Source organism: Mustelus asterias, chromosome 4 (assembly GCF_964213995.1).
Source record: "Mustelus asterias chromosome 4, sMusAst1.hap1.1, whole genome shotgun sequence".
NCBI lineage: Eukaryota > Metazoa > Chordata > Chondrichthyes > Carcharhiniformes > Triakidae > Mustelus > Mustelus asterias.
The window spans coordinates 76,238,480-76,265,545 of NC_135804.1; the positions used below are offsets into that span (position 1 = coordinate 76,238,480).

The window sequence follows — 27,066 nt, forward strand, 5'->3', positions numbered from 1 at the left end:
GACTGCAAAACAGTTTGGGAGGTTTGGTGTTTCTGTCATGGAAGTACCATTGAAGAGGAACACATATCCCTTCTTAGCCCGGTAACATATAGTGTCTTGATTATGAGTTTGTTCATATTGCCAATTGTTCAGTTTACTTGACTCCCCGTTTGATCCCACCACCTGATAAGTATCAAATGGATATGTCCATTTGGCTGAGCTTACGTGAGTTCCATTGCATTGTCCACAAATAAGCTGTCTTCCCACGGTTATATTCAGACATTTCTGTTCATCACAAGTGCAAGTAAACTGTCCCTTATCAACCTGACAATGTTGACGGACGCACTGCGTCTGGACACAGGAATCATTCTTGGGGACCAAGGCATAGGCACATCCCCATCCCTGCCCCGTAAAACAAAGCGGGTAGCTTGCAGTATCTGAACAAGCTTTTCCTCCCCCCTGTTGGAACCCCCTGCACACAGGATCTGTGGGGTTTACAAGTCCCACACATCTCCCCTGTATACCTCTTTTATATTTGCCAATTTGTCCCTGACAGTTTGTATCTGATGTATCTACAGTATATACGTCATGAGGGGTCCACCCAGGGGTGGCTACAAATAGGGCTTCAACCGATTGTGCTTACGGGTAACATACAGTTCGATTCCCGTGTAAATGTATGTGAGCTTTGTAAAACAAGTTGTCCTCCAATCCAGTTAAATTTACAGTCGCGACAACGCAAAGTAGTACAGTTACATACACGATTACATACATATTCACAATGATCAAATATCAAACCTAACACTATAATTCATATAATCTTTACAAGTTATATTATCTATCAACCCGCGCGCGCCAATCGTTCTTGCTTGCAGTCTTTGCCTGTGTTGAGGAAAGCATTTTCGTTAGTTCATCAATTTAATTACTTATTTGTCCCCTTGTATAGTTTTAGCTGTGTCCAATGCTTCCAAACCCCTTTCCCTCTTATGTCTATACAGGCACAGGTGTCTCCACTAATTATAACTTCATATGGCCCATTCCATTTTGGTGCAAACCCTGGTTTGTCAGGTAATGTTTTTACTAGGATGCGACTTCCCGCTGTTGGGATGTCAGGGAGCATTTCAAGCTCTCTCTCTGCGTCTTTTATTTCCTGATTGTCTTTTACCAATTTGCGTATCCCTTTTAGTTGGGTGCTTAGTTCCAGAATATATCTCCTGATTTTATCTTTTAGTGGACCTACATCGGTCCCACCTGTTGTGATGCTTTCGGGTAATTGCATCGCCCGTCCTGTCATTAGCTCATAAGGGGTTAATCCGGTTGTACGGTTTGTGGTAGCCCTTAGTCTCATTAGTATAGTGGGCAATACCTCTGTCCACATTTTCCCCGATGTTTGTATGGCTTTAGCTAATGCATTTTTCAGTGTTCTATTCATGCGTTCCACCATTCCAGAACTCTGTGGATGGTAAGGGATGTGAAATGTTTGTTTTATCCCCATTAATTGGCATAGTGTTTTTACCACCTTTCCGGTGAAGTGCGTCCCTTGGTCCGAATCGATTTGTAGGGGTACACCCCATCTAGGGATTACCTCTTCTGCCAATATTCTAGCCACCGTGGTAGCAGTACAATTTGTAGTAGGGAACGCTTCCACCCACCTGGTGAACTGGTCTATAATAACCAGACAGTAAGTCTTGCCATGGGATTGTGGTAGTGGCCCTGTGAAATCTATTTGCAGATGTTCCCAGGGTCCCTTTGGTCTCGGCTGGTGTCCCATTTTAATTTTTATGGGTCTACCAAGGGTGTGTTGCGCGCACGTCACGCATCGGTGACAGTGTCGGGCTATATCTCTTCCCATTCCTTTCCACCGCCATTCCTTTCTTATACTAGTTATCATGGCCTCTCTACCCACATGTGAAAGTCCATGTGTAGTTTCAATAGGGTGTTTTGTATGCACTCTGGTGCTATTACCTTATCTTCCCATCTCCAAACGTTATCAGTCCCTTTGGCTGCTCCCTGTGCTTCCCATTTCTCCTTTTCCTCCCTTGGGGTATCCTCATGTAAGTCCCGAATATCTATTTCGTCTCCTGTCTGTTCTGTTGCTGCTATTGGCAGCTCGCCAATTGTCTCCTGTCCCCCTAAGGCTAACTGTGCCGCCCTGTCTGCGGCTTGGTTCCCTTTGAAATTTAACCAGTCCAGGTTATCTCTTCCTGGTTCTTTCTGGTGCGCTTTAATTTTGATTACTGCGGTTTCTCTAAGTTTCTCGCTAGCTCTCAATAATGCCTCAATTCTTTGCTGGTGCTTAATAGGGGTCCTCCTGTGGTTATGAACCCTCTTCTTCCCCATGCTGACATGTGGTCATGTATGATTCCGAATGCATAGCGACTGTCTGTATAGATGTTTACCGTTTTACCTTTAGGTAACTAGTGTCTGTGTGAGTGCCATTAGTTCTGCAACTTGCACGGATAGACCTCCATCAATCCTTCCTGACCTTACTGTCTCTAATTTGTCATTCACTACTGCCCACCCTGTTCGGGGTGATCCTTCCACATATTTGCGTGACCCACCCACAAAAAGGGTCTCCTCAGCTGTTGTTAAAGGTATATCCTTTATCCTACCCACTTCTTCGTCTCTATCTATATCTTCACAATTGTGTGGCTCTCCTTCGTCTAAAACCCCTTCTGCTGGATTATTCCCTGTATCCCTTTTATTATCATGGACTTGCTTGGAGGTAGGAGGACAGTTTCCCACTTAGCCCTTCTCATGTTTGAGACTGACCTTAGCTTTCCCATGTTCAACATTTCCACCAAGGTGTGTTTGGAGTGAAGGATTATATTCCCTGCCATGATTACTGGCTCGCTAACCTTTACAGCCCAGGCGGCACAATCCAAGGTGGCTATGCACCTTGGCAGTCCAGTGACTACCGGCCCTTCTGCTGTGGAATAATATCCTATGGGTCTCTTTCTGTTATTCATGTAAATTGAGTCTGTGTCTTTATATGCCCTGTTTGTGAACAGAATTCCCACTCACCTGAAGAAGGGGCTTGGAGCTCCGAAAGCTTGTGTGGCTTTTGCTACCAAATAAACCTGTTGGACTTTAACCTGGTGTTGTTAAACTTCTTACTCTCTTTCTGTTGCCATGGTCTTGTGTTACCACTGCGGAATAGAACCCTCCCTCAGTACTACAATGAATATGGAAGTCCTTATTAGAATCGGGTAATCCTAGTCCAGGGGCTGATATCAGTTCTGTTTTTAGTTTAGTGTAAGCCTCTTCCTGCTCGGGTCCCCATTCTATGGGATTTAAAGCTGGTTTTCCCCCTTTGACTAGTCTTTGTATGGGTTCTGCTAATTTTGCGAACCCTGGATGAAACTCCGGCTATAGTTGAATAGTCCTAGCACCTTTCTGACCCCTCTTACGGTGACGGGTCGCGGCATTTGTTGTATTGCCTTCTTTCGGTCCATTGGCATTTCTTTAAGTCCTTGGGATATAAGGTGTCCTAGGTATAGGACCTGTCTTTTCCCGATTTGTGGCTTTTTGGGGCTCACCTTTAACCCTGTGGCTTTTAATTCATTCAGTACTAAATATAAGGCTTCTTGATGTCCTGACTTGGACTCTGAAGCTATCAGGATATCGTCTACATATTGTCGGACCGTACTACCCTCTGGCAGTTCTACTCTGTTCAGGATGTCACTCACTGCTCGATGAAATATAGCGGAGCTGTTGTGGAATCCCTGTGGTAGACGAGTCCAAGTATACTGTCTGTCTCCCAGTGTGAAGGCGAATTTGTCTTGGGATTCAGGATCCAATGGTAAGGACCAGAATCCGTTGGCTATGTCCAATACTGTGAATATTTTATGCTCCTGTGACAGTCCATTCAGGATTGGCGAAGGGCTTGCTACAATGGGGTGCAATTTGGACATGATTTTATTGAGTCCGGTGTAATCTATCGTGAGCCTATAGCTTCTGTCAGGCTTGCTCACCGGCCATGTTGAGGAGTTAGTGGTGCTTGTGGTTTCTCTCAGAATCCCCCTTTTCCACTAACCCTTTAACTATCTCCACTACAGCTTTCTCTGCCTCTGGTTTGATTGGGTATTGTCGGTGTGGCTTATGCTCCGGTCCCGGTACCTTTATTGGGTCCGTTTTAGTCAAACCGGTATTTAACTTTGTTTTAGCCCATACTCTGGGGACGGAGGCACAGATAGCTCCGAACCCTCCTGTTTCTAATTCCCAATTTCTGGTGACCACTGTGGCCACCCTAATAGTTTCGAGGTGACTTATAAGTTTCCCTATTCTCGTTTTCCGACCGTCCTGTCTTGGCCAGATTAATTCTCCCTTTCCACAGTCTATCAGAATCTCATATTCTTTCATCAGATCATTTCCCATTATTGTACCCTCATTATTTTTGCACACATAACACCTCATTGGTATATACAGATTATTTATCTCTACTAACGTGGTCTCGCTCAAGTAGGCGGGTGTTTTGTTACCTCCTATCCCGGTCAGGTAAATCATTTTCCAAGGCATCCCAAGGCATTTTATGGAACAAAAGGGTTGTCAGGGAAAAAATCGGACCTCTCAGGGACAAAAGTGGGGAATTATGCTTAGAGCCCAAAGAAATAGGGGAGATCCTAAATGAATACTTTGCGTCGGTATTCACAAAGGAGAGGGATGTGTTGACTGGGAATGTCTCGGAGGGGAGTGTTGACCCGTTAGAGAAAATCTCCATTACAAGGGAGGAAGTGTTAGGTTTTTTAGGGAATATAAAGACTGACAAATCCCCAGGGCCTGATGGAATCTATCCAAGGCTGCTCGGGGAGACGAGAGATGAAATCGCTGGTCCTCTGACGCAAATCTTTGTCTCGTCACTGGACACAGGTGAGGTCCCAGAGGATTGGAGGATAGCTAATGTGGTCCCATTATTTAAGAAGGGTAGGAAGGATAACCCGGGAAATTATAGGCTGGTGAGCTTGACGTCCGTGGTCGGGAAGTTGTTGGAGAAGATTCTTAGAGATAGGATGTATGCGCATTTAGAAAGGAATAAACTCATTAACGATAGTCAGCATGGTTTTGTGAGAGGGAAGTCACGCCTCACTAACCTGGTGGAGTTTTTTGAAGAAGTGACTAGAATGGTTGACGAGGGAAGGGCCGTGGATGCCGTCTTTATGGACTTTAGTAAAGCGTTTGACAAAGTCCCTCATGGTAGGTTGGTGCAAAAGGTTGGATCTCATGGGATAAAGGGGGAGGTGGCTAGATGGGTGGAGAACTGGCTTGGTCACAGAAGACAGAGGGTGGTAGTGGAAGGGCCTTTTTCCGTCTGGGTGCCTGTGACTAGTGGTGTTTAACAACACCAGGTTAAAGTCCAACAGGTTTATTTGGTAGCAAAAGCCACACAAGCTTTCGAGGCTCTGAGCCCCTTCTTCAGGTGAGTGGGAATTCTGTTCACAAACAGAACTTATAAGACACAGACTCAATTTACATGAATAATGGTTGGAATGCGAATACTTACAACTAATCCAGTCTTTAAGAAACAAAACAATGGGAGTGGAGAGAGCATCAAGACAGGCTAAAAAGATGTGTATTGTCTCCAGACAAGACAGCCAGTGAAACTCTGCAGGTCCACGCAACTGTGGGAGTTACAAATAGTGTGACATAAATTCTGATTCTAGGACGCTGCGACAACGGATGAATGAACACCGCTCGACAATCACCAGGCAAGACTGTTCTCTTCCTGTTGGGGAGCACTTCAGCGGTCACGGGCATTCGGCCTCTGATATTCGGGTAAGCGTTCTCCAAGGCGGCCTTCGCGACACACGACAGCGCAGAGTCGCGGAGCAGAAACTGATAGCCAGGTTCCGCACACACAAGGACGGCCTCAACCGGGATATTGGGTTTATGTCACACTATTTCACATAAATATTTCTGCTTTTTTCCTCCTGAGTCTTTATCATGCGATCCTAGAATCAGAATTTATGTCACACTATTTGTAACTCCCACAGTTGCGTGGACCTGCAGAGTTTCACTGGCTGTCCTGTCTGGAGACAATACACATCTTTTTAGCCTGTCTTGATGCTCTCTCCACTCCCATTGTTTTGTTTCTTAAAGACTGGATTAGTTGTAAGTATTCGCATTCCAACCATTATTCATGTAAATTGAGTCTGTGTCTTATAAGTTCTGTTTGTGAACAGAATTCCCACTCACCTGAAGAAGGGGCTCAGAGCCTCGAAAGCTTGTGTGGCTTTTGCTACCAAATAAACCTGTTGGACTTTAACCTGGTGTTGTTAAACTTCTTACTGTGTTTACCCCAGTCCAACGCCGGCATCTCCACATAGTGGTGTTCCGCAGGGTTCTGTATTGGGACCTCTGCTGTTTGTGATTTATATAAACGTTCTGGAAGAAGGTGTAACTGGGGTGATCAGTAAGTTTGCGGACGACACGAAAATGGCTGGACTTGCAGATAGAGAGGAACATTGTCAGAGGCTATAGAAGGATATAGGTAGGCTGGAAATTTGGGCAAAGAAATGGCAGATGGAGTTCAATCCAGATAAATGCAAAGTGATGCATTTTGGTAGAACTAACGTACGGGGGAGCTATACAATAAATGGCAGAACCATAAAGGGTATAGATACGCAGAGGGACCTGGGTGTGCAAGTCCACAGATCCTTGAAGGTGACGTCACAGGTGGAGAAGGTAGTGAATAAGGCATATGGCATGCTTGCCTTTATAGGACGGGGCATAGAGTATAAAAGTTGGGGTCTGATGTTGCAGTTGTACAGAACGTTGGTTCGGCCGCATCTGGAATACTGCGCCCAGTTCTGGTCGCCACCCTACCAGAAGGGCGTGGAGGCTTTAGAGAGAGTACAGAGGAGGTTTACCAGGATGTTGCCTGGTATGCAAGGGCTTAGTTATGAGGAGAGATTGGGTAAACTGGGGTTGATCTCACTGAAAGACGGAGGATGAGGGGTGACCTAATAGAGGTGTATAAAATTATGAAAGGCATAGATAGGGTGAACGGTGGGAAGCTTTTTCCCAGGTCGGTGGTGATGTTCACGAGGGGTCATAGGTTCAAGGTGACGGGGGGGGGAGGTTTAACATGGATATCAGAAGGACATATTTTACACAGAGGGTGGTGGGGGCCTGGAATGCGCTGCCGGGCAAGGTGGTGGAGGCAGACACACTGGGAACGTTTAAGACTTATCTGGATAGCCACATGAACGGAGTGGGAATGGATACAATTATAATCCTGTGCTGGAGGAGTGGCGGGTTCACCTGCTGCCTGCCTCCACTTATCCGCTGGACAGGCTGCCCTGACCAGCTGGTGTACGTCTCTCAGGTGTAATTGGTGTCCTACCCAGATTGTGTCTAATTCTTCCCAGAATTTAGTGTTTGCGCTTCTAGGTTGTAATTTACCCAGGTAAACCATTATCTGCTGTCTCTCACCAGGGGTGAAGGGTTGATAAGTTGCCTTTGGTCGCACATTTGTTCCCCCTCGGGTTACTGGTGCTAAGTTGTGTTAAGAACAAAGAACAAAGAACAGTACAGCACAGGAAACAGGCCCTTCGGCCCTCCAAGCCTGTGCCGCTCCTTGGTCCAACTAGACCAATCGTTTGTATCCCTCCATTCCCAGGCTGCTCATGTGACTATCCAGGTAAGTCTTAAACGATGTCAGCGTGCCTGCCTCCACCACCCTACTTGGCAGCGCATTCCAGGCCCCCACCACCCTCTGTGTAAAAAACATCCCTCTGATATCTGAGTTATACTTCGCCCCTCTCACCGTGAGCCCGTGACCCCTCGTGAACATCACTTCTGATCTGGAACAAAGCTTCCCACCGTTCACCCTATCTATACCCTTCATAATCTTGTACACCTCTATTAGATCTCCCCTCATTCTCCGTCTTTCCAGGGAGAACAACCCCAGTTTACCCAATCTCTCCTCGTAGCTAAGACCCTCCATACCAGGCAACACCCTGGTAAACCTTCTCTGCACTCTCTCTAACACCTCCACGTCCTTCTGGTAGTGCGGCGACCAGAACTGGACGCAGTACTCCAAATGTGGTCTAACCAGCGTTCTATACAGCTGCATCATCAGACTCCAGCTTTTATACTCTAGACCCCGTCCTATAAAGGCAAGCATACCATATGCCTTCTTCACCACCTTCTCCACCTGTGTTGCCACCTTCAAGGATTTGTGGACTTGCACACCTAGGTCCCTCTGTGTTTCTATACTCCTGATGACTTTGCCATTTATTGTATAACTCCTCCCTACATTATTTCTTCCAAAATGCATCACTTCGCATTTATCCGGATTAAACTCCATCTGCCACCTCTCCGCCCAATTTTCTAGCCTATCTATATCCTGCTGTATTGCCCGACAATGCTCTTCGCTATCCACAAGTCCAACCATCTTCGTGTCATCCGCAAACTTGCTGATTACACCAGTTACACCTTCTTCCAAATCATTTATATCTATCACAAATATATCTAGCGCTTCCCACTCCTCTGGGGGAGCGGTTGATTCCTGCTGTGTGGACTCGTAAGGAGGTAGAGGAACAGTTTCCCCTCTCCATTGCTTTTCTTCTAAAACCTGGTTTTGCTTTTCCAGTTCCCTCACTCGGGATTCTAATTCTCAAATCCTTTCTTTATCTTCTCTCCACTTCTTAGTAGAGGCGACTACTTGCTCAATTAGACCAGCTAACTGATGTGTTAACATTACTCCTATCTTCTTTGTCTTGTTTCTCTTTTCTTTATCTATCCACTGCTCTAAGGTGTGAGAAGTATCCCAGTCATCCTTTTGCATTCTCTTTATTAACTCTTTCCTGTCTGTCATGTAAATTTCAATGAGGGATCCTGCAGGTCCCCTTTTAACTTCATTATCTGCCATTTCGCAGACTTCACTAACCCCGGCCACGATTACTCGCTAGTAAAGTGTGCTCTCCACCGTAGGGACTTCACTACCCCCGGTCACTATTACTACTCTAGCACCGTGTTTCACTACCGTTACAGGGTTTCAAGTTATACTCACGGCTTCCACTATTACCACCTCGGCAATGTGCTTCTCCACCGGAGTCCGGCTCTGGGTCAGAGTTGATCAAGCTCCTTTTCCACCCCACTTTTCACAACATTGACAGTACAGTTCCCAACTTTTCAAACTTTCATGCAATCAGATAGCAACTCTGCATCTGTTCGCCACTACAGAGTTTGATGTTAACCGACCTCTGCCACTTGTGCTTCACAATCCTAAGTGCCCTTGGTGTCTTTTGCCACACTTCAATCTCCTGACCTTCGCGTGGGAGATTCCTCCTCTTAACAACCAGTCTAAGGCAGGGTTTTGAGACAGGCTACCTTGTCCTCTTTGTCGGTCAGCAGAAGCAACAGTTACTTATCACTATCAGCAGTTAGTACTTATCACTATATCATATACAACAATACTTATTACTACAAATACCCCTTAAGTTTAACCCCTTGCAAACTGTGTTCTTGACCTTGTCTGACTCTCACAGATTCAGTGATCTCTACCCCGGCTCTGATCGTGGCCAATCGATCTCACCAGTAATAGGATCCTCGCCGACTATGCCAATTGTTGTGGGAAAAATGCCACTTTGTGAGTCAGGCTTGAAGGTTTCAACAATACCGTTTTAGTTAACGAAGCTTCGTGGAGAAAAGGCACTGGCACTCCACAGTGCTTCTGGACAGTTACCTTCTCTCAATGAGACAAGAGGAGCGGTCCATCTTTATACCCTTTACACAATAGATGGACCGGACATGTAGCCATGATCACGTCATTGTAATCAAGTAGGTGATCGATCGTTAAACACATCGTTATAGACAAATTCAGACAGATACAGACATAAGCATGTTAACATCGCATTGTTCTATGAATGGATGCATTTCCTACGTCAGTGACTATCAATGACTTTAGTTTTGGTCTATTCATACAGTAATTTACAGTAATTGGTTTTCCTGCAGTTATGTATTCCCGATCCCACCTGTCCTTATCTTTATGCCATGGCTGGCTTCCTGTAGGATTTGATTCCTGCATGTTTAACTTTGGATAGCTGTCTGTCCTTTATGTTTTAATCTCAGGTGGCTGTTTGTACTGAAAGTCAGTGTCCGTTTAATGTCTCTTTCCCAGGTGACTGTTTGTGTGCCAGGCAACCATCTTATGTGTACCCATCTGTATATTTTTCCTCCTTCAGTAGGGAGTTAAAAAGCAGGACTCCGAGGGTAGTAATCTCAGGATTGCTACCTGTGCCACGTACCAGTGAGGGTAAGAGTAGCATGCTCGGGCGGATGAACACGTGGCTGAGGAACTGGTGTAAGGGGCAGGGTTTCGGATTTCTAGATCATTGGGACCTCTTCTGGGGCAGGTGGGACCTGTACAAGAGAGACCGGTTACACCTGAACTACAAGGGGACCAATATACTTGCAGGGAGGTTTGCTAGTGTTATTGGGGAGGGTTTAAACTAGATTTGCAGGGGGATGGGAACCAGAGTGCCAGAGCAGATAGTGGAATGGGGGTGAAAATAAATGATGTTAATAGTTCATGCAAAATCACAAATAGAAGGGTTGTGCGGGGTGGTAATAATCTTCTGAGGTGCGTCTATTTCAATGCCAGGAGTATTATGGGAAGGCAGATGAGCTGAGGGTGTGGATCGACACATGGAATTATGACATTATAGCCATTAGTGAAACTTGGCTACAGGAGGGGCAGGACTGGCAGCTCAATGTTCCAGGGTTCCGATGTTTCAGACGTGATAGAGGCAGAGGGATGAAGGATGGGGGGGGATGGCATTGCTAGTCAGGGAAAATGTTACAGCAGTGCTCAGGCAGGAAAGATTAGAGGGCTTGTCTACCGAGACCATATGGGTGGAGCTGAGAAACAGGAAAGGTATGACCACATTAATGGGGGTGTATTATAGACCACCCAATAGTCAGCGAGAATTGGAGGAGCAAATCTGCAGAGAGATAGCAGACAAGTGCAGGAAACACAAAGTTGTGATAGTAGGGGATTTTAATTTTCCACATATAGATTGGGACTCCCATACTGTTAAAGGTCTAGACGGGTTAGAGTTTGTAAAATGTGTTCAGGAAAATTTTCTTAATCAATATATAGATATTCACGCTCCGAAAGCTAGTGGCGTTTGCTACCAAATAAACCTGTTGGACTTTAACCTGGTGTTGTTAAACTTCTTTCTATGGCCAAGCCAATTCTGAATCCACCTAGCTAGTTCACCCTTGATCCCGTGTGATTTAACCTTTTGCATCAGCCTGCCATGAGGGACATAGAAACATAGAAACATAGAAACCCTACAGTGCAGAAGGAGGCCATTCGGCCCATCGAGTCTGCACCGACCACAATCCCATCCAGGCCCTACCCCCACATATTTACCCACTAATCCCTCTAACCTACGCATCCCAGGACTCTAAGGGGCAATTTTTAACCTGGCCAATCAACCTAACCCGCACATCTTTGGACTGTGGGAGGAAACCGGAGCACCCGGAGGAAACCCACGCAGACACGAGGAGAATGTGCAAACTCCACACAGACAGTGACCCGAGCCGGGAATCGAACCCGGGACCCTGGAGCTGTGAAGCAGCAGTGCTAACCACTGTGCTACCGTGCCGCCCTGATCAAATGTTTTCCTAAATTCCATGTGGACAATATCCACGGCCCTTCCCTCGACAATCATTTTTGTCACATCCTCAAAAAACTCAAATTAGTGAGACATGACCTCCCTTGTGCAAAATCATGCTGTCTGTTGCTAATAAGACCATTCAGTTCCAAATGTGTATCGATCCTATATCTAAGCATCTTCTCCAATAATTTCACTATTCCTGAAGTAAAGCTCACTGGCCTATAATTACCCGGGTTATCCTTGAAGGGTAGCAAGGTACTGACCTTGACAGATATAGAAAAACCTACAGCACAAAACAGGCCCTTTGGCCCCACAAGTTGTGCATACTGACCCTGAATACACTGACTCTGACAGAATCAGGACGATGATGGCCTAGTGGTATTATCGGTTGACTATTATTCTAGAAACTCAACTAATGTTCTGGAGATCCTGATTCGAATCCCACCACGGCAGATGGTGGAATTTGAATTCAATAAAAATATCTGGGATTAAGTATCGACTGATGATCATGAAACCATCGTCGATTGTCGGAAAAACCCATCTGGTTCACTAATGTCCTTTAGGGAAGGAAATCTGCCATCCTCACCTCGTCTGGCCTACATGTGACTCCAGACCCACAGCAATCTGGTTGACTCTCAACTGCCCTCAGGCAACTAGGAATGGGCAATAAATGCTGGCCAGCCAGAAACACCCCATGTCCCATGAATTAATAAAAAATATATAAACTGGCCCTGAATACTCTGACCCTGACAGAAATACGCTGACCCTGAATGCAATGACCCTGACAGATATACACTTACCCTGAATATACTGACCCAAATAGATTAACAAACATCAAAGATTGTAAGGGGTAAAACATTCAAATGAATGGACACAAGCAAAACCCTATGGTCGTAAATGCCAACAGTGTGATAGGATTAGGAGAGTTCAAACAGGAAAGTCATCAGAGAAGTCATCTTAGAATTTGAAAGGCCATTGAGATGTGGACAGAAGTGAGAAGTTTCATAGATCTGAGATCCTGAGAAACAGTGAGTTTCTCATGTGATGAGTCTTCAGACATCTTACTCAATTTAGACTTCAGCACTTAATTTAAAATGTGAATATTCAAATTCATATGCAATGATGATCATTTAGATTACAAGGACTAGTGATGCCAGAAATCATATGCAATGTTTGTTCTGAGCATTTTAATGCAGAGAAATGAACAAATCAATTGATCCTTTAACCTTCATGTTTTTTAATCAGGAGACTACACTTTGATGATCGTTTACTTTGACTTAAGTCGAAGAATGGGATATTTTGCTATACAAACCTACATTCCCTGTGTACTAACTGTTGTCCTATCATGGGTCTCATTTTGGATCAAGAGGGATGCAACTCCTGCCAGAACCACACTTGGTAAGAATATGATATTGATGAGGAAATATGAATTGTAAATGATGGTTAATGTAGAGGATGAGATAATGTGAGTTAATAACTTTTCTTTTAGTATGTGACATGTGGAATTAGTGGACATCAGGACTCTTCATTCTGGATAGGCTGGTAACCAGCCCACATTTTTGAGAGTTACTGAAGGTTCTGTGTTGACATCCATTATTCTAATTAGGAATGAAATAAATGTGACAATGTCTTTGATGAAGTGCCAAGTTAGAGACTGATTGAATAGATTGTGAGACACACTATTTCTGGAGCTCTTTTGAAGTACGTTGTATCTTGACTGAGCAGCATGATTCACCCTGGAGTTCAATCAGCAAGGATGAAGCTTTTGTTGCCGATTTCTAGTTGTCCTTGAAAAGGTGGTGGTGAGCCATCTTCTTGAACCACTGCCGTTTCCTTGGTGTAGATACACCCACAGTGCTGTTAGTGAGAGAATGCCATGATTTTGACCTAGCGACAGTGAAGGAATGGTGATATATTTCCAAGTCAGGATGGTGAGTGGCTTTTTTAGGGGAAATTGTGAAGTGGCTCATGCATCCGCTCTGGAGCAGTTGCTTGACAATGTGCATAACTGACTTGAATGAGAAGGGATCTAATTGATACGTATAAAATTCTGGCAGGACTGGACACACTGGATGCAGGAATGTTGTTTTCTCTTGGGGGATCCCAGAACAAGGGGCCACAGTCTCAGGATATGGGGTAGGCCATTTAGGAGAGATGAGGAGAAACATCTTCACTCAAACGATGGTGAACCTGTGGCATTCTCTACCACAGAAGGCTGTAGAGGCCAAGTCACTGAATATATGGAAAAAGGAAATAGGTACATTTTTAGACTCTAGAAGTGTCAAGGGGCATGGGGAGGGTGCAAAAATATGGCGTTGAAATAGAGGATCCGACATAATCATATTAAATGGTGGAGCAGGCTCGAAAGGCCAAATGAGCTATTCCTGCTCCTATTTTCTACATATTTACGATGGGTGGGTGAGCAAAATGACCATGTCATAATGGCACAGGAAGCCAATCAACAGAGAGAGTTAGAGGAATAGTTGTAGGAGACAGTATAGTGAGGGGGGGATAGACACAGTTCCCTGCAACCAAGTATGAGGGTCCAGAAGGCTTTGTTGTTTGCCTACTGCCAGGGTTTGGGACATCTGCTCTGGGCTGGAGAGAAACTTGCTGTGGAAGGGGAAAGATCCAGTGGTTATGGTCCATGTAGCTGCTAACAACTTGGGCAAAAACCAGGAAAAAGGTTCTGCTTAGGAAGTATGAGCAGCTAGGGGCTAATTTAAAAAGCAGAACCTCAAACTTAATGTGAGCCACAAGCAAATTAGATAGGGTAACTAAGATTGATTAGAGAGTTAAATGCATGGCTCAAAGATTGGTGAGAGGGAAATGGTTTTTGATTCATGGGGCACTGGCACCAGTATTGGGGAAAGCGGAAGCTGAACCACTGAGACAGTCTACACCTCAATTGTGCCAGGATGAGAGTTCTGGTGAGTCATAGAACTAGGGTGGTAGGGAGGGTTTTAAAGTAAATGGGGCAATGGAGGATCAAGTATGGGAAGATGTAATAACTTAAAGAGAGAGGACAAAGTAAGATAGCAATGTAGAAATAAGGGAAATGATCATTAGAACACGACAGGAAGAGACAGATTGTACCCACTTCAGAGTAAACCAGCCGATAAGGCCAGAGAACTAAAGGCCCTGTATCTGAATGTACATAGCATTCATAACAAAACAATGAATTGCAAGCTCAAATAAAAATAAAAATATACAATCTAATAGGCTTTACAGATACATAGCTGCAAGCTGACAATGACTGGGACCTGAATATTCAAATGCCATATTCAATGACATTTCTGAAGAACGGGTGTTAGAAAAAGGTAAAGAATTAAGGATGACAATAGTACAATAGAGAAAGATAAGCTTAGTTCTAAAGATCAGTTTGAGATGAGAAATAGTAAAGGTAAGAAGTCACTTTTGGAAGTAGCTGATAGTCCCCTAACAGTAACCACGCTTTAGGATGGGATATACAGGAAGATATAATGGGGGCTGTGAGAAAGGTTTGGAGAAAATCATGGATGATTTTAATCTACACATAGATTGGACAAATCTGATTGGCAAGGGTAGAAGATGAGTTGATAGAGTGTTTTCAGGACAGTTTCTTAGAGATGACGTTTTACAGCCAAAGAGACAGCAGGCTACACTTCATCTGGTAATGTGCAACAAGACAGGATTAGTTGATGACCATATTGTAAAGATGCCCCTAGGTAGCAGTGATCATAACATTATTGAATTTCACTTTCAGTTTGAGGGAGAGAAAAGAGGGTCCAAGACTAGTATTTTAAACTAAAATAAGGCTAATTTTGAGGGTTTGAGACAGAGCTGGCTAAAGTGAACTGGGAAATTGGGTCAAGGGGTAGGTCAGTTGAGATGCAGTAGCAGACATGTAAGACGATATTCCATAATACTCAGCAAAGATACTTTTCAGTGAGAAATAATGACTCTTAAGAGAACGATGGACCAGCTGTGGCTAACTAAGGGAGTTAAACATTGGGCAGGATTTTCCAGCCACGCTCGCCTCAAAATTGGAAAATCCTGCCAGACGTCAACGGAACTTTGCGTGGGCCAACCCCCACCCACTACGATCCCCGTGGCAAGCAGGACGGGTAAATTCCGGTCATAGTATAAAATTGAAAGAAAAAGCATATAATTCTGCAAAGATTAGTGGCAGGTCAGAAGATTGGACAGAATATAAAACACAGTAAACAAAGGCTATGGGTGGGATTCTACAGCTTCGCTCATCCCGAACACCAGAAAATGCTGGAAAAGTTCCGCAGATCTGGCAGAATCTGTGGAGAGATAAACATCGTTAATGTTTTAGGTCCAATATGACTTCTTCGGAACTGGAGAAAGATGTAAATTATTTCCCCCACACCAATCTTAGAGCCAGGCAGTTAATGCGTTAATCTTATTTACTCTCTGCTAATTTGCTTCTAATACAAAGATTGGTAATACAGAACATGAATATTGCTGCAAAAAGAGATTTTTTGTTGAAACTTTTCGTCTTGCATTCGTCAGGACAATCGCAAGAATGCCAATGTAAAGGAAACAACTATTTATAATATATGAGAAAAGAGTGTTGATTGGAAGAGGCATTGACATGGAGAATGCACCAGTTGATAGTGACAAACAGTTAACTACCAAGCATTTTTTGAAATCTAAACCAAGCAACTTGACTGACTGATCAAGACATTATCCTGAGGAATAAACCAGTGAATGGCTGTCAGTATTTTTTATTTAGGTAAAACAGGCACAATGTGCATACATATTTTTCTGTCTGTAAAGTACAGGGCCCTGTGTAAATATATGCAGCTTCCAGTACATGCAAATGTGCCACACTGTGAGGCCAACTGACAATCTTAAATTGGTGTCATCACAACTGTGAAGATTATTTGGCAAATGTTATCCAATCACAGAATCCCAATCTAATGTTGGACACTGTGTTTTGAGTTTTACAAGCACAGCTTGGTTGTGTACAGTTGCCCGTGTCTATTATGTTTGTTACAATCTGCCAGTTTTTGGGACTTATGTTTCTCATGGAACCCAACAAATATGTTTATGAGAGCTGGGTCCAGAGGAGATCACATAGCAACACCACTTATTTGGGCATTAAAGCTGAACTCAACTGTGCCATGAGAAACGTGTCTTTGATGTCTTGACTCCGGACCAGCTACCCTTTGCTAATTTCTGAAATGTGAATGATAGTTTGTTACATTTAGGAGGAGAGTGCAAGAGGAAGAAACCGGGACAGTCAGTCAGTCAGCAGTAACCAGAGGAGAGTGCTAGAGGAGGACACGAGGACAGTCAGTCAGCAGCACCGAGAGAAGAGTGTGAGAGGAGAAATGGGAGGATTTAGGCTAGTGGTAAAGTAATACAGTACTGAGATTTAGAGTAGGACCTAGACTTCTGTTTACAGGATCGTGCATTTAGTATATTTTAGTGAGAATCTAACACTAGGGATCATCTAGTTAGTTGCAAATTACTTTAAGAGAAATTTATTTTTAATGAAATAGTTTCTCGGGAGTACAAATGGCAGTGAATGGGGCAGTATGCTCCTCCTTCAGAATGTGGGTAATCAGGGACAGTTTGAATGTTCCTGATGACTACATCTGCAGGAAGTGTGTCCAATTGCAGTTCCTACATGGATTGGTTTGAGCATCAGCCAGACATATTTAGGAGCATGCAGGAGGTGGAAAGCGTCATAAACTGGAGTCTTAGAGGTGTGGTCACACCCAAGGTTCAGGCAGATACTGGAGCGCTAGAAGCTGTAGGCAGGAATCCCCTGCGGCTATCCCCCTCTCTAATAAGTATACCTTTTTGGATACTATTGGGGGGATTGCCTATCACGGGATGGCGACAGCAGCAACCAGAGCAGTGTCAGCACAGCTGGCTCTGTTGTACAGCTGGGAGGGTCAAAGTGCAATAGAACAGTAGTAATAGGGCACACTACGGTCAGGGGCACAGATAAGCGTTTCAGTGGGCTGCAAAAGAGACTCCAGGATGGTGTGTTGCCTCCCTGGTGCCAGTGTCAAAGATGTCTCTTAGTGGGTGCAACACATTCTCAAAAGGGAGAAGAAACAGCAGGAAGTCATAGTACACATTGGTACTAACGACGGAGGCAGGAAGAATGAAGAGGTGCTGCAAAGGGAATTTAGGGAGTTAGGTAGTAAGTTGAAAAGTCTGACCACTAGGGTATCACGGGATTACTCCCTGTGCCACATACCAGTGACACTACAAATAGGAAGATAGTACAGTTAAATATGTGGCTAAAGAGCTGGTGTAGGAAGGAGGGCTTCAGGTATGTGGATCATTGGGATGTCTTCCAGGACAGGTAGGGCCTGTACAAGAAGATCGGGTTTCATCGAAACTGAAAGGGCACCAATATCTTGGCAGGGAGGCTTGCCAGTGTCACTTGGGAGGGTTTAAACTAGTGTGGCAGGGGGGAGAGACCAGAGAAGTAGATCAGCAAGTGAATTGACTGAAGTGGAGTTAGGGACTAAGGCCAGGAATGCTAAGAGGAAGAACAGATAGAGAGAGGTTACTGAACATGGCGGGACTGGCAGTCTGAAGTGCATTTGTTCAAATGCGAGGAGTATGATAGGTAAGGCAGATGAACTTAAGCTTGGATTAGTACATATAGCTATGATGCTGTCGCTATTGGTTTAGAGAGGGACAAGGGACTTGGTTTAGAGAGGGACAAGACTGGCAACTTAACGTTCTGGGATTTAGATGTTTTAGGCGTGATAGAATGTAATGTAAAAGAGGTGGGGGATTTGTGTTACTGATTAGTGAGAATATCCCAGCTACACTGAGGGAGGACACCTTGGAGTGCTCATCCTGCGAGGCCATATGGGTAGAGCTCAGGAAGGGTGCAATCACTTTGATGGGTTTGTAATACCTCCCAACAGCCATTAGGAGGTAGAGAAACAGGCATGTGGACAGCGCCAGGGACCCAGGTTCAATTCCTGGCTTCGGTCGCTGTCTGTGCGGAGTCAACACGTACTCCCCGTGTCTGCCCGGGTTTCCTCCAGGTGTTTCAGTTTCCTCCCACAGTCTGAAAGATGTGTTGGTTAGGTGTATTGGCCATGTTAACTTCTCCCTCAGTGTACCCGAACAGGCGACTCGGGGATTTTCACAGTTACTTCTTGCAGTGTAAGCCTGCTTGTGATTAATAAATAAACTTTATTTTACTGATTATGGAGAAACATAAAAACAATAGGGTTGTTGTGGTGAGTGATTTTAACTTCCCCTTTATTGACTGGGACTCCCTTAGTGCCAGGGGCTTGGCTGGAAGAAATTAGTTAGGTGCATCCAGGAAGGTTTCTTGAAGCAATTTGTAAATAGTCCAACTGGGGAAGGGGCCATACGAAACCTGGTATTTAGGAACAAGCCCGGACAGGTGATGGAAGTTTCAATGGGGAGCATTTCGGTAATAGTGACCATAATTCTGTAAGTTTTAAGTTACTTACGGAAAAAGATAAGAGCAGTCCTCAGGAGAAAGTAGTAAACAGGGGGAAGACTAACTAGAACAATATTAGGCAGAAATTGGGCAATGTAGATTGAGGGCAGCTGTTCAAAGGTAAATCCATATCTGTCATGTGAGAATCTTTCAAAGACCAGTTGATTAGAGTTCAGGACTGGCATGTTCCTATGAAAATGAAGGATAAGGATGGCAAGATTCAGGAATCTTTAATGACAAGAGAAATTGTGAGCTTAGTCAAAAACAAAAAAGAGACATATATAAGGTTTAGGAAACTGATGACAGAGCCCTTGAAGAACATAAAGCAGGAAAGAACTTAAACAAGGAGTTAGGTGGGCTAAAAGGGGCCATGAAATGCCACATGGCAAATAGGATTAAGGAAGCTCCCAAGGCATTTTATACATATATAAGGAGCAAGAGGGTAGCTTGGAAAAGAGTAAGTCCACTCAAGGACAAAGGAGGGAATTTATGCATGGAGCTGGAGAAAGTGGGTGAGATCTTTAACACATACTTTGCATTGATATTTACAAAGGAGAAGAACATGGTGGATGGTGAGTCCAGAGAGGGGTATGATGAAATTCTAGGGCATGTTGATATAAAAAAGGAGGTGATGTTGGGTATTTTTGAAAAGCATTAAGGTCGACAAGCCCCTGGGACCTAATGGAATCTATCCCGGAATACTGAGGGAGGAAATTCTGGAACCTTGTATGAAATCTTTGTATCCTTTTTACTCACAGGAGAGTTCCCAGAGGACTGGAGAATGGTCAATGGTGTTCCTTTGTTTAAGAAGGGGAATAGGGATAATGCAGAAAATTACAGGCTCGTGAGCCTTATGTCAGTGCAAGGGAAATTAGTGGAGAAGATTCTTAGGGACAGGATTAACTCACATTTGGAAAAATATAGACTTTTAAAGATAAGCAGCACCTTTGTGCGGGAGAGATTGTGTCTTACAAACTTGATTGAGCTTTTTGAGGAAGTGACAAAGATGATTGATGAGGGCAGGGAAGTCCATATGGACTTTAGCAAGGCCTTTGTCAAGGTCCCTCATGGCAGGTGATACAGAAGGTGAAGTCACATGGATCACGGTGAGCTGGTATTTTGGATGCTGGACTGACTTGGTCATAGAAAAGAGAGAGTTGTGGTGGAAGGGTGTTTTCCTGACTGAAGATCTGTGATCAATGGTGTTCCGTAGGGATCAATGCTGGGATCTCTGTTGTTTATAATATATATGAATGATTTGGAGGGGAATTTAATATGACACAAAGATTGGAAGAGCTGCGTATAGTGAAGTGGATTGCCTGAGGATGTAGCAGAATATTGATAGACTGGAGACTTGGGTGGAGAAATAGCAGATGGAATTTAATCCAGACAAATGCGAGGTGATGCATTTTGGGAGGTCTAATGCAGGAGGGACATATTCAGTAAATGGCAGAATCCTTAGACACATTAGCGTACAGAGAAAATTAGGCACGTAGGTCCACAGTTCCCTGTGGCAACACAAGTGGATAAGATAGTTAAGTGGGCATATGGCATGCTTGCCTTCATTGGTTGGGGCATAGAGTATAAAAATTGGCAATTCATGTTGCCACTTGCTAAATATCCTCAATGTGCTAAGAATTACACTGTCAACCAACTTTAGATTATCAATCAGTGCACAGTTTAATGGAAGCTACATAGATTGATGCACAGGGGCCCTGTGTACTTTGCAGACAGAAAGAACATGTACACACATTGTGCCTTTCTCAGCTAAATAAAAGAAGTGACAGTCATTAGCAGGTTGATTCCCCAGGACAATGTTTTGTCCCATCAGAGTCAAGCTGCCTGGTGTAAATTCCAAATAATGCTTGGCAGTTAATTGTGTGTCACTACCAACTAGTGCATTCTCCATGGCAATGCCTCTACCACTTGCCAACCGATCAGCATACTCTTCTCATACATTTTCTCCTGACATTGGTATGCTTGTGAATTGTTCTAATGAGTGCAAGACAAAAAGCTTCAACAAAAAGTATCTTTCTTCAGCAATAATCCAGAGATTCAAAAAACCTTTGAAGTTTTGCTTTTTAATTTAGCCCTTGGCTGCTCCTACTCCCTCACCTGACCAATGTCATTGATACCCATGTGGATCAAGACCACAGGATCCTCAACCTCCCACTGAGAGTTCCTCTCCAGTCCCGAGGTAGGCAACACAGCCGTCTGGACTCCCACTCTTGGCTGCTGAGAACTGTATTGATCCCCCTACAACCGAATTGAAACGGAAAATCTCACTGCTGAGATCTCAGGTTCTGCTTTTCCCCGTTCCCCTGGCCAATGATGTAACACGTTTCCCACCCAGGAAGGTTTGGAACCTCCTTTCAATACATTTAAATATCATTAGCAGGCTTTCTCACTGCATCATTCTCCCCACATTGAGACTGTTTCTCTGTCCACAGATGCTGCCTGAATTGCTGAGTTTTTCCAGCATTTTCTGTTTTAATTCCTATGCCAAGAGTTGTGAGCACAAATTTCAGACTGACATGTAATTTTCCCCATGTGTTCTGTACTGTTGGAGCTGCCATCTTTTTGATGAGATCACATGGTGCTATTTTGGAAAAGCAGGGGACTTGCCCGAATGTTCTGGTCAACATTAATCCCTTAATCAACATCACAGAAGCAGGTTATGATTGCATTGTTGTTTGTGGATGCTGGAGTTACTAATTAGCCTTGTTTGCGATAATGCAAAAGTAACTATACTTCAAAAGCAGTGCATAGAATCATAGAATCCCTACAGTGCAGAAGGAGGCCATTCAGCCCATCGAGTCTGCACTGACTCTCTGACAGGGCATCTTACCCAGGACCAGACCCCATCCTATCTCCATAACCCAGCTAATCCACCTAACCTATATGTCTTGGTACACTAAAGGGCAATTTGGCATGGCCAATCCACCTCACCTGGACATCTTTGGACTGGGAAGGAACTGAAGCACCCAGAGGAAACCCACGCAGACACGGTGAGAATGTGCAAACTCCACACACACAGTCATTCGAGACTGGAGTTGAACCCGGGTCCCTGGCGCTGTGAGGCAGCAGTGCTAATTAATTTGGTTAGTATTGGTTGGGAAATATTTTAAAACGTCCTGCGGTTATGACAGACTTTCTAAGAATAACTCAGGGCGCTTTGCTAGGATCTGGAACTAAAGCTAGGCCTATTACCTTTATCTAAACATAGCGCCTGGCTGCACCCACATAATCTGAAACTCTTCTCTCCATGGCTTCTGAAGACCTGGTCAGCTTTAAGCAAAGTGATTGCGTCTTTTGTTATTTTGTCTCCAAGAAACAGAAACATAGAAAATAGGAGGAGGAGGAGGCCATTCAGCCTTCTAGCCTGCTCTACAATCATTATGATTGTCTGCTGAGCATCCAACTCAACAGCCTAATCCCGCCTTCCCCTATTTCCTTTGATCCCCTTTGTCCCATGTTCCCGCCGCACACGCATCTCCCTGCGCTGGATGTGTGGTACCGTCTAATTTGTGCTGAAAACCAGCAGGAACACCACGTTAGTACTTTACATGTCATTTCAATGTTATTTTAATGTGATTAGCGGGCCCTGGACTGAATTCTCTGGGCCCGCTAGCATCTCCCACCCCGCCAGGAGTACTTCACTCCAGTGGGGTTCAGACTAGCTCCCTACTGTCGGGGAACTCGCGACCTGACCCCACTGGAGTGAAAGAGAGGCAATTGGGGGTCACCCAGGGAGTCGGTGGCTGGGGGTGGTGCCCCCTGGGCATGAGCACCTGGCAGTGCCAGCCAGTTCCCCCTGACACTGCCCAAGGGGCAAAGTGACCATGCCTCGGGGGCATCTTGGCACAGTTCACCGGACATTGGGCTGTGCCAATTGGGTGGGGGCTATTAGAGGTGAGGCTTATGGGGCAATTGGTGGGGGTTGGGGTCCCACTGCCACACTGCATGGGGATCGATGGGAGTAGGAGGGAGGCCGGCGATTGGGGCGGGGTCGGGACTGTTGAGGAGGGTGAATCTGATTTGGGGGGGGTGGAGATCGGGACAGGCTGGAAGCGGTGGGCTCTGCCCGAGGGGGGCTGGTGGGGTGGCATTTGCACTGTGGGTGGGGGGTTCTGGAGATCGGGACAGTTCAGGCGTGGGGGAGGGGGAGGGTTTGAGGCTAGCCCAGGAATGGTCGGGGGGGGCTGCGATCAGGCCTTGGGGTGCTGGGGGCAGCACGGGGGTGGGGGTGGGAGGGGGGCGGAGGCAGGGATCCCAGGCTGGCCAGTGATTGGGAGGTTGACAGTTCACAGCCACTGCGCTTGCTCAGAGGCCCGCTGATTTCAACCTCCAAGGCAGTGAAATCTAATGATATTCATGCTGGTGGCATCTGCATTGCACAAAGTATGGGAGATTCTAGTGTGAACTTCCACTGAAAAAAACCAATGTGAATTACTCCAGTTTTCCTGTGAATTCAACACTTAGCACTTTTTTTGGGAGAATTCCACCCACAATGTTTTGGCCCCAACTGCTTTCTGTGGTAGAGAATTCCACTCTCTGGGTGAAGCAATTTTTCCTCATCTCTGTCTACACAGGTTTACACAGTAAGAAGTTTAACAACACCAGGTTAAAGTCCAACAGGTTTATTTGGTAGCAAAAGCCACTAGCTTTCGGAGCGCTGCTCCTTCTTCAGGTGAGTGGGAATTCTGTTCACAAACAGGGCATATAAAGACACAAACTCAATTTACAGAATAATAGATTGCGAATACTTACAGCTAATCAAGTCTTAAAGGTACAAACAATGTGAGTGGAGAGAGCATTAAGACAGGTTAAAGAGATGTGTATTGTCTCCAGACAGGACAGCCAGTTAAATTCTGCAAGTCCAGGCAAGCTGTGGGGATTACAGATAGTGTGACATGAACCCAATATCCCGGTTGAGGCCGTCCTCATGTGTGCGGAACTTGGCTATCGTGTGTCGATGGCGCAGAGTCGCTGAGCAGAAACTGATAGCCAAGTTCCGCACACGAGGATGGCCTAAACCGGGATATTGGGTTCATGTCACACTATCTGTAATCCCCACAGCTTGCCTGGACCTGCAGAGTCTCACTGGCTGTCCTGTCTGGAGGCAATACACATCTCTTTAACCTGTCTTAATGCTCTCTCCACTCACATTGTTTGCATCTTAAAGACTTGATTAGCTTAAGTATTCGCATTCCAACCATTATTCTGTAAATTGAGTTTGTGTCTTTATATGCCCTGTTTGTGATCAGAATTCTCACTCACCTGAAGAAGGGGCTTAAGGCTCCGAAAGCTTGTGTGGCTTTTGCTACCAAATAAACCTGTTGGACTTTAACCTGGTGTTGTTAAACTTCTTACTGTGTTTACCCCAGTCCAACGCCGGCATCTCACATCATGACTACACAGGTTTACCCATATCCTTAAACTATGACGCCTGGTTCTGGAGTCCTCCAACATCAGGAACATCCTTCTTGCACTGGGAACATGGCACTCACTCTGTATTCACTCGAGGTTAACTTTGCTGCGACTTGTCTGATAGCATTGGTGAATTCATTTTTTAGGCACTATCAGATGAGACTGTTTATTTTCATACTTTCCAAAGGCCAAGAATTGAGATAAACAGCAGGGTAGAAGTGTTGGTTAAAAGCTGAGAGTAGCACATTACCAGAGTTTGCACTTACTCTCCAGCAACAGTGAGATTGATTAATGGGACTGAGCTTCAGTGCAAAGTGTGAAGCAAATATTTAAATATAATTTTGCCACAGCACCTCACATGATTAATGACCCTGTGGTGCAGCGAGCATATTAGTCAAATAAGCTACCTCAGCCACTTGACCCAATAAAAGTCTTGGCTAATCTTCACATACTCCTTCCTTGCTGTTCATACCTGAAACTTGCAGCAGTTCAGGGTATGTTTGATTCAAATATACTTATTTTATTTGCCAAATTCATGTCAGTCTGTTTGAATTATGTCCAACCATGAACAATATGTAGAAACAAGCTGAGAATTGAATCAATATCAAGTGGGGTCAGCATGATACTCATCATGTTCTGTTTGATTAAGATCTCACTCTTTAGGCTTTTCTACTTTACAAAGGTGGGGGGCACCTGGGAGACTCGAGCAGAGGCTGTGTAGGGGACTTCCCACTGGGCACCACGGCCTCCACGCATCACTGGCTGCTGGATTTCCAGCATCAGCTCTGTGCCAGAAATCGGTGCAGGGCTAAATAAATTATTGTAATGAGGATTTACATCTGATTAGCAGGCCCGGGACTGAAATCTCCGGGCCAGCTAGCCTCTCCCTCTTCTCCCCCACCAGGAGTGCTTCACTCCAGTGGACTTTACAACAGCTCCCCACGAGCGGGGAGCTGGTGGCCTGAGCCAGCTGGAGTGAAGAAGAGCCATGGAGCCCCTCCAGGGGGTCAAGGGTAAGAGAGGGTGGCCCTTGGGCATTGTCAGTCTGGCCTCCTGGCCCTGCCCAAGGGGCAAAGTGGCAGTGCCCAGGAGCACCTTGGCACTGCCCACCAAGCATTGGACAGTGACAAGAGGGCAGGACCAGCAGAGGGGGGAAGATCAGTGGGGGTGGGGGGTCCCGCTGCCATTCTGCATTCGGCAATGATGGGGGGGGTGGGGGGGGGGGGTGGGAGGGGAGGCCAGCGATCGGGGCTGGCCATCGGGGTTGGGGGGTGCGGTTTGGGGCTGCGGGGTGGGGGGAGGAGGTTGGATCGGGGGGGTCGGGGCTGCCAGTGGGAGAGATCGAAGTGGGCCAGGGGGGTGGTGGGATCAGGGCTAGCCCGGTGTGGGGGGTGGGTCACATGGCCAGCGATGCAGAGTCACAGGGCCGGCAGTGTGGGGCTACGGCGCATGCACGGTGGCCTGCTCAACACTATGCTGCTGGCCTCTCCAGCGGGAATAGGCCCAGGCCCCAGCTTTTTAACATGATTTTGACACTTAGACTTTATTTGAGAGAATCCCAAATCCCACCCGTGGTGTTTATAACGTTTCTTTGGTCTTTGGGATCCAAGGGAACATTGCTTTGTGGATCCAGAACTGGCTTGCCCAGAGAAGGCAAAGAGTGGTTATAGATGGGTCATATTCTGCATGGAGGTCGGTCACCAGTGGAGTGCCCCAGGGATCTGTTCTGGAACCCTTACTCTTTGTGATTTTTATAAATGACCTGGATGAGGAAGTGGAGGGATGGGTTGGTAAGTTTGCTGATGACACAAAGGTTGGAGGTGTTGTGGATAGTGTGGAGGGATGTCAGAAGTTGCAGCGAGACATTGATAGGATGCAAGACTGGGTGGAGAAGTGGCAGATGGAGTTTAACCCAGATAAGTGTGAGGTGGTTCATTCTGGCAGGTCAAATAGGATGGCGGAATATAATATTAATGGTAGGACTCTTGGTAGTGTGGAAGATCAGAAGGATCTTGGGGTCCGAGTTCATAGGACGCTCAAAGCAGCTGTGCAGGTTGAGGCTGTGGTTAAGAAGGCGTATGGTGTACTGGCCTTCATCAATCGAGGAGTTGAGTTTAGGAGTCGTGAGAGAATGTTGCAGCTATATAAGACCCTGGTCAGACCACACTTGGAGGACTGCGCTCAGTTCTGGTCGCCTCATTACAGGAAGGATGTGGAAGCCATAGATGTGGATCGATGCCTGGAAGTGTGATGTGGTGGCCATTACGGAGACTTGGATGTCTCAGGGACAGGACTGGATACTACAGGTGTCGGGATTCAGATGTTTCAGGAAGGACAGGGAGGGAGGCAAGAGAGGGGGTGGAGTGGCACTGCTGATCAGGGATAGTGTCACAGCTGTAGAGAAGGTGTATGCTGTGGAGGGATTGTCTACAGAGTCTCTGTGGGTGGAAGTTCGGAGTGGGAAGGGGTCGATCATTTTGCTGGGAGTTTTCTATAGGCCGTCCAATAGTGACAGGGAGGTGGAGGAGCAGATAGGGAAACAGATCCTGGAGACTTGCAATAATAGCAGAGTTG

At 45.5% G+C, this 27,066-nt stretch overlaps 1 protein-coding gene across 1 annotated transcript in view; it reads left to right on the forward strand.

Annotated features, from left to right (window-relative positions):
- Positions 1-27,066, forward strand: part of LOC144493129 (gamma-aminobutyric acid receptor subunit gamma-4-like) — a 465,743-nt gene that overhangs the window by 244,671 nt on the left and 194,006 nt on the right. Inside the window, exon 7 of the mRNA XM_078212032.1 lies at positions 12,849-13,001. Coding sequence (XP_078068158.1) covers positions 12,849-13,001 — 153 coding nt within the window. The remainder of the gene's footprint in view (positions 1-12,848; positions 13,002-27,066) is intronic.